Genomic DNA, 8,208 nt, shown 5'->3' with positions numbered 1-8,208 from the left:
GTTGACTGAAAAATGTGTAAAAAAAAATTTGAAAAAAATATTTATCTGACACATTTTTAGAGCAGTTGTTTATAGAGGACGTTTTTGACCTCGAATGTCATAAGTGTGATTATTTTGGCAACTTTTGAATTATTGACCTTAGAAAAAATTTTCAAACAAATTTTGGAACGTTACAAAAAAAAAAGCTTATTAGGAAAGAATCATGCCATTTCAAGTCATACAGTGAAAGTTATGGCCAAGAAACTAGTAAAAAATGCCCCTAGTGGACGTTTTTGTCCCCGAATGTAACAAGAGGGTTAAGCTGTTGTATTGTATTATTCTGCTGCACTGCAAAAACTCTACATCTTACCAACTCTTCTACTTATTTCAAGTGAAAATTAGTTTGAAACAAGTGAAAATGATCTAAAAACAAGTTCATTTTTAGGTGATGAGTCTTATTTTAAGTGGAAAGAGTTTAGTTTTGACTAGAAATGTCCGGTGAACTCACCTCCTACTCGTCCAGACCCTTCTTGGCCGATCCGTCCCGGGTCTTGGCCCTCAGCTTGTTGACCTGAGACTCTGCGATGTCGGCTCTCTCCTCCGCCTCCTCCAGCTCGTGCTGCAGCTTGCGGAGTTTGGCCATGTTGGTGTTGGCGGCGCCCTCGGCCTCCTCGGCCGCGTGCTTGTAGGACTTGACCTTGAGCTGCAGCTTGTCCACCAGGTCCTGCAGCCGCGCCATGTTCTTACGGTCTTCCTCCGTCTGGTAGCTCAGCTCCTTCACGCGCCGCTCGTACTTGCGGACGCCCTTGACGGACTCGGTGCCGCGCCGCTGCTCGGCCTCCAGCTCGTTCTCCAGCTCCTTGATGCGGGTCTCCAGCTTCTGGATCTGCTTCTTGCCGCCCTTCATGGCGATCTGCTCGGCCTCGTCCAGCCGGTGCTGCAGGTCCTTGATGGTCTGCTCCATGTTCTTCTTCATGCGCTCCAGATGGGCGCTGGTGTCCTGCTCCTTCTTCAGCTCCTCGGCCATCATGGCGGCGTCGGTGATGGCCTTCTTGGCCTTCTCCTCGGCGTTGCGGTTCTCCTGCACGGCCTCCTCGGCCTCGGCCTGCAGGTGCAGCAGGTCGGCCTCGTGCTTCTTCTTCTGGCTGAGCAGGCTGGTGTTCTGCGCGTGCAGCAGCTGCGTCCGCTCCGTGGCGTCCGTCAGCTCCTGCTCCGCCAGCCGCCGCGTCCGCTCCGTCTGCTCCAGCGCCGCGCGGAGCTCCTCCAGCTCCGCCTGTGGAACGGAGTTAAAAGATAATTTGATTCCACTTGCCATAAAAACTCACCACACAACACAAAAACTTGTTTTTCCTATGGTAATTAAATGCATCGCCCCTGCGGATTAGGGTCGTGCACCCCGGGGGGTAGCCGCAGTCGGACGATGCTACTTCCCTGGTAGGTGCACGAGCTACGAGCTCCGCTATTGTTTCATATTAATTACTTTCATTTCAATGCTAAGGGGTGGTTTAAGTTGTGTTTCTTAAGCATATAGCTCCCAAACGGTCAAGCATGTCCTTTTCCATATAAAGTATAAAGTTTTTCTTTTATTTCTGTTTACAACATGGCTAGGGTTACACGTGGTAGCTAACCTGCACTTTCCTTTCGTTTTACATTTTTCAGCCGTGTATGTGTGTGTGTGTGAGAAAAGAAGAGCTGGACTGACTGTAAATGTGGATTTCTCTGCCAGGTCAGTCCATGTGTGCACAATAAACGGCGAGGTTGCCAACGGTGAAAGTCTGACTCGTATGTTAAAACTACACAACGCAAGGATGAGTACCAAAACCGCTACAGTGGTGCCGTGACCCGGATGCCCTGGGTGGAGTGAGTTCAGCGGGGGTGAGTGTAATGGATGTGCTAACCAACCCGCCAAGTGGTTGTCGACCTCTTGGCGAGTTGGTTAGCACGTCTTTTTTATGGGTGGAGTGAGTGCACATCCGTTTCACCTGCATCAGGTTGTTGCGCCGCTCCTGCAGAGCGATGTTCTCCCGCAGGTCGTCGTTGCCGTGGTGAGCGTCGTCCAGCTGCAGCTGAGCGTCTTTGAGCATCGCCTGGAGGCTCTTCAGCTGCTTCTGGGCGTCGGCCGCCTGCCGGTTGGCCTGGCCCAGCTGGATCTCCATCTCGTTCAGGTCTCCCTCCATCTTCTTCTTCACCCTCAGCGCCTCGTTGCGGCTGCGCGTCTCAGACTCCAGAGAGGTCTGAAGAGACTCGAGCATGCGTTGGTAGTTCCTCTTGGCCTGCTCCATCTCCTCGTCCTTCTCCGCCACCTTCCGCTCCATGTCGGCCTTCACCTGGTTTTTTTGTGATCAAATGTTTATTTAACAAGAATACAAGTTACAACCACACTACAAAAACTCAAAATCTTACCAAGAATATTTGTCTTATTTCTAGTCAAAATGTCATTTCTAGTCAAAACTAATCTCTTTGCACTTAAAATAAGACTCATCACATTAAAAGCAGCTTGTTTTTAGACACTTTTTACTTCTTTCAAGCAGATTTTCACTTGAAATAAGTAGAAAAATCTGATAGTGGAGCAAGTTTTTCTTTCTTACAAACACAAAAAACTTACTTTCACTGGCAGATTTTTCTACTTTTTTTCAAGTGAAAATTAGTTTGAAACAAGTGAAAATTATCTAAAAACAAGTTCATTTTTAGGTGATGAGTCTTATTCTAAGTGGAAAGAGATTAGTTTTGACTAAAATTGAGACATTTTGACAAGAAATAAGACAAATATTCTTGGAAAGATTTTGAGTTTTTGCAGTGCAAGAAACATGACTCATTAATTGACAATAGAGACAGTACAAAATTGACTGTAACAACTAAATCACAAAATAATAATAGTGATAGTATAACCTTGCACTTCAATAAGGTGCAAGAAAAACCAAAACAAATGTGCATAAAAATGATTGTCGGCCTTCACCTGGTTGAACTCCAGCTGGGCGCGGAGGGTCTTGCTCTCCTCGTGCTCCAGCGAGCCCTCGGCCTCCTCCAGCGCCGACTGCAGCTCGCCCTTCTCCTGTTCCAGCTGCTTGCGGATCTTCTCCAGCTCGTGGGCGCTGCGGCCGCCCTCGCCCAGCTGGTCGGTGAGGTCGGAGATCTCCTCCTGCAGGTTCTTGTTCTCCCGCTTCATGGTCTCCAGCTGGTCCAGACACTCCTCGTAGGCGTTCCTCAGCTTGAAGAGCTCGGTGCTGAGGGAGCGCGCCTCCTTCTGGGACGCCTCCAGCTCGCACTGAGACTCCTCGAACTTCTGCTTCCACTCGGACAGGATTTTGTCGAAGGCTCTTTGCTTCTTGTCCAGCGCTGCGGACGCTGCGTTGGATCGCTCCAGGTCCAGCATCAGGTCTTCGATTTCATTCTGCAGGCGGTGCTTGGTCTTCTCCAGAGAGGAACACTTGGCGTTCACGGCCTCGATGGCCTCCTCGGCCTCCTGCAGCCGCTGCACCAGCTTCTTCTTCGCCTCCTCCAGTTCTTCTGTCCTCTGGATGCCATCGGTTTCATATTTGGTTCTCCACGCTGAGACCTAGAGTTTTAGAGTTTAGAGTTTATTTATTTAGCACACAAATTTCAATGGTGCAAGGAGGGAACGAAGCCACACTGCAAAAACTCAAAATCTTACCAAGAATATTTGTCTCATTTCAAGTCAAAAATGTCATTTCAAGTCAAAACAAATCTCATTATACTTAAAATAAGACTCATCACATAAAAAGTAGCTTGTTTTTCGACACTTTTTACTTTTTTCAAGCAGATTTTCACTTGAAATAAGTAGAAATATCTTATAGTGGAGCAAGTTTTTCTTTCTTATTACAAGCACAAAAAACTTGCTTTCACTGGCAGATTTTTCTACTTATTTCAAGTGAAAATTTGTTTGAAACAAGTGAAAATGATCTAAAAACAAGTTCATTTTCAGGCGATGAGTCTTATTTTAAGTGAAAAGAGTTTAGTTTTGACTAGAAATGAGACATTTTGACAAGAAATAAGACAAATATTCTTGGAAAGATTTAGAGTTTTTGCAGTGCGGTTGGCTTGTACATAGGTTCCACCCCTATAACAGAAGAAGTTGAGATGTATTTTTAACTGCTTTTTAAAAAGTGAAGTGAATACCTCTGTGTTGGACTTGGACAGCGCTCTCTGCAGCTCGGCCTTCGCCTCCTGCTCCTCCTCAAACTGTTCTCGGAGCAGGTCACAGTCGTGGCGAGCAGACTGCACGGCGTGGGCGAGGGCGTTCTTGGCTTTGACTTCCTCCTCCAGCTGTCGGCGCAGATCTTCCACCTGCTGGTTGAAGGAGTTCTTCCCTCTGGTGAGCTGCGATATCAGACTCTCCTTCTCCTCCAGCTGACGTCCAAACTCTCCGTTCTCCGTCAGCAGTTTGGCCCTTTGGGTCGTAAAGTCAATGATGGTTCGTTGAGCCTCCTCAGATTTGCTCTTGTACTCGTTCATGTTGTCTTCCATCGTGCGGCACATCTTCTCGATGTTCGACTTGGCCTTCACCACGCTCTCCATGTTGGAGGACAAGTCGTCCAGCTCCAGCTTCAGCTCGCTCTTCTCCTTCTCCAGCTTCTGCTTCACCCGCTGCAGGTTGTCGATCTGTTCTCCCAGTTCGGCGACGCTGTCGGCGTGTTTCTTCCTCAGCGAGGCGGCCGTGGCCTCGTGGTGCAGCGTCGATTCTTCCAGCTCCCGACGCAGCTTCTGGAACTCAGCGTCTCTCTTCTTGTTCATCTCCACCTGAACGGATGTCGCTCCTCCCGCCTCCTCCAGTCGTTCGCTGATGTCCTCCAGCTCGCGGGAGAGATCGGAGCGCTGCTTCTCCACCTTGGCCCGCGCTGCTCGCTCGGCATCCAGCTCCTCCTCCAGCTCCTCGATCCGCGCCTGGTTTTCTTTCAGCTTCTTCTGGAACTGCACCGAAGCCACCTGCTCGTCTTCTAGTCTCGAATTGACCTGGGAGACCTCGAAGTCTTTCTTCTTGAGCCGTTCCTCCAGCTGCTGTTTGTCGTTCTCCAAGTCCATCAGACTCTCCTGGGTGAGTTTCAGGTCTCCTTCCAGTTTCCTCTTCCCTCGCTCCAGATCCATCCGGACCTTCTTCTCTTGCTCCAGCGATCCCTCCAGATCGTCCACCTGCTGCTCCAGCTTCGTTTTAGCTTTGGTTAAACTGTTGGCCTTGTCCTCTTCACTCTGAAGGTCATCCAGTGTCTGCTGATGAGCCTCCTGCAGCGCCTTCTTCTCTTTGGTCAGCTTCATGATGTTCTCATCCTGGGAAGCCATCTCCTCCGTCAGGTTCTTCACCTTATTCTCTGTGGCGTGTTTCTCTTTCTCCACCTTGGCCAAGGTCAGCTCCAGGTCGTCGATGTCTTTCTTCAGCTCGGAGCATTCGTCTTCCAGCTTGCGTTTCTTAGCTGTGAGATCTGCGTTCAGCTCCTCCTCGTCTTCAAGTCTCTCTGTCATCTCTTTCAGCTTGGCCTCCATCTGAATCTTGCTCTTTATGAGCTGCTCACAGCGTTCTTCGGCGTCCGTCAGCGTGTCCTGTTCAGACTGGATTTGCAGAGTCAGATCGTTCTTCTCTTGGAGAAAAGTTACGATCTTCTCCTCGAGTTCCTTCCGCCTGGTTTCTGACTTCTCCAGAGCTTCTTTCAGCTTGCTGAACTCGTCCTTCATGTTGGCCATCTCTTTCTCAGACTCTGCACTCTTCAGCAGAGGTTTGATCTTGAAGAAGAGCTTCATCCAGGGCCAGTTCTTCACACCCAGGAAGGAGCGGAGGTTCCACTGGATGACCATCAGCGCGTCTCGCCGCTCCACCAGCTTGGCGAACTCGGCCCTCATGAGGATCGCCCGGGCGTTGGCCTGAATCCTGGTGATGATACGAGAGAGTTGCTCGTCTCGCATCTCCTCCAGCGTCCCCAGCAGGCCGGCTTTGAAGAAAACCTTCGTGTGGCCAAATCTGTACTGCGTGTGGTCGATGTCCAGCGATCCCAGCAGCTTCTCTGCACTTTTCTTGCAGTCCATGAACTGGCCCTCGGGGATGGCGGAGGCATTCAGGATTCTGTAGCGCTGTTTGAAGTCGCCGTACAGGACTCGGTTCGGGAAACCCTTCCTGCAGATTCGGATGCCTTCGAGGACGCCGTTACAGCGCAACTGGTGCATCACGAGGCAGTTGTCCATTGCTCCCGGAGTTTTACTCTCGTTAGGGATGAGACAGCGGACGAAGTGGGGATGAGTGGTCTTGAGGTTGTTCATCAGCTTGTTCAGATTCTCCCTGTGAAGAGCGGACACCGTCTGGAACGAGGAACCTTTCTTCTTAGCTCCTTTGCCGCCTTTGTCGCCGCTATCCGATCCAGAATAGGCTGAAAACAGCAGACTGAGGAGCTTCAGAGAGGATTTCTGGTAAAGACCGACCACAGTTTCATTCAGCGGGTCTTTGTTTTTGACCAGCCAGCCACCGATGTTGTAGTCCACGGTACCGGCATAGTGAACCAGGGCAAAATGAGCCTCTGCTTTTCCCTTTGCCGGCCTCGGCTTCTCAAACATCTTGTTCTTCCCCAGATGATTGTCGTAGAGCTTGGACTTGAACGTCTGGTCGCTTGCCTTTGGGAACATGCACTCTTCCTCCAGGATCGACATGATCCCCAGCGGCTTCTCAATGAGGTCAATGCAAGCTTGCAAGTCCATGCCGAAGTCAATGAACTCCCAGTCGATACCTTCTTTTTTGTACTCCTCCTGCTCCAGAACAAACATGTGGTGGTTGAAAAACTGTTGCAGTTTCTCGTTGGTGAAGTTGATGCACAGCTGCTCGAAGGTGTTGAAGTCAAAGATCTCAAATCCAGCAATGTCCAAAACTCCTATGAAGTACTGACGGTGCTGTTTGGTGTCCAGGGACTGGTTGATTCTCACCACCATCCAGTTGAACATCTTTTCATACACCGACTTGCCCAGAGCGCCGATAGAGTAGTAGACTTGGTCCACACTCTGGCCTTTGGTGACGTATTCATTTCCTACCTTGACCCTGGGGTGACACAGGCCTTTGATGAGGTCGGCGGAGTTCAGCCCCATGAGATACGCCGATTTATCAGCAGCTTCGGTGCCGTCGGGTTCGGCCTGCTCCTCGCGCTGCTTCTGTTTGAACTTCATGTTGCCGTGGTGCATGATGGCGCCGGTGAGCTTGTAGACGCCCATCTTCTCCTCCGCGGTGAAGCCGAGCACGTCGAAGGCGCTGTCGGTGGCCATCAGCTCCTCCGAGTCGTTGATGGAGGCGACCGTCACCTCTCCCTGGGAGATGTAGGAGTAGTCGTACGGGTTGTTGGTGATCAGCAGCATGTCCAGCAGCTCGGGCTTCTGCTCGGACAGAATCTGGTAGAAGATGTGGTAGTTCCTCTCGGCCTTGAGCTGAAAGGTGACGCGCGACTTCTCCAGCAGGTAGGTCTCGATGTCGGCGGACGACAGCTTTCCGCTTGTGCCAAAGTGGATTCGGATGAATTTTCCAAAGCGAGACGAGTTGTCGTTCCTCAGAGTTTTGGCGTTGCCGAAGGCCTCGAGCGCCGGGTTGGCCTGGATGATCTGGTCCTCCAGCGTGCCCTTGCTGGGGTCTCGTTTAGCTCCGGGCACAGCGGCGATGCTGGCAAAGTACTGGATGACCCTCTTGGTGTTGACCGTCTTACCTGCCCCGGATTCTCCGGTGATGAGCACAGACTGGTTCTCCCGGTCCGTCAGCATGTACTGGTAGGCGTTGTCGGAGATGGAGAAGATGTGGGGGGGGGCCTCGGTCCTCTTCTTGCCCCGGTAGGCCGCCACCACCTCCGAGTCGTAGACGGGAAGCCACTTGTAGGGGTTGACGGTGACGCAGAAGAGGCCGGAGTAGGTGTAGATCATCCAGGCGGCGTAGCGCTCCTTCAGGTTGAACAGCACCGCCGGCTCGTGGAGGAACGTGAACATCGCCATGTCCTCGATTTTGTCGAACTTGGGCGGATTCTGGGGGTGAACGTCGGTGTCCTTCACGGTCACCGTCGTTCCGTCTTCCTTCTTGACGGTCACCTTCCCTCCGTCTTTACTCTGGATCTGCCCCTTCATGTACTCCACCTTGTCGTCGACCACGAAACACTCGGTCTTGATGTCGAAAGCTCTGGTCTGAGCCTCCAGACGCTCCTTGTCCGACTTCCTCAGGAACGAAGCGGCCTTCCCGAACTCGGCCATCAGAGCGTCGCCCAT

At 51.1% G+C, this 8,208-nt stretch overlaps 1 protein-coding gene across 1 annotated transcript; it reads right to left on the bottom strand.

Annotated features, from left to right (window-relative positions):
• Positions 1-490: 490 nt before the first annotated feature.
• myh6 (myosin, heavy chain 6, cardiac muscle, alpha) lies at positions 491-8,208 on the bottom strand (the record flags this gene model as incomplete). The annotated part of the gene is made up of 4 exons (XM_084000816.1): positions 491-1,252; positions 1,962-2,306; positions 2,936-3,535; positions 4,117-8,208. The coding sequence occupies 4 exons, from the start codon at positions 8,206-8,208 to the stop codon at positions 491-493; spliced, it is 5,799 nt and encodes a 1,932-aa protein (XP_083856942.1).

The sequence above is a fragment of the Trachurus trachurus genome (assembly GCF_905171665.1).
Source record: "Trachurus trachurus genome assembly, chromosome: 24".
In the NCBI taxonomy this organism is placed as follows: Eukaryota; Metazoa; Chordata; class Actinopteri; order Carangiformes; family Carangidae; genus Trachurus; species Trachurus trachurus.
The sequence above is the reverse complement of the archived record's forward strand: the minus strand, read 5'-3'. Positions and strand labels throughout refer to the sequence as shown.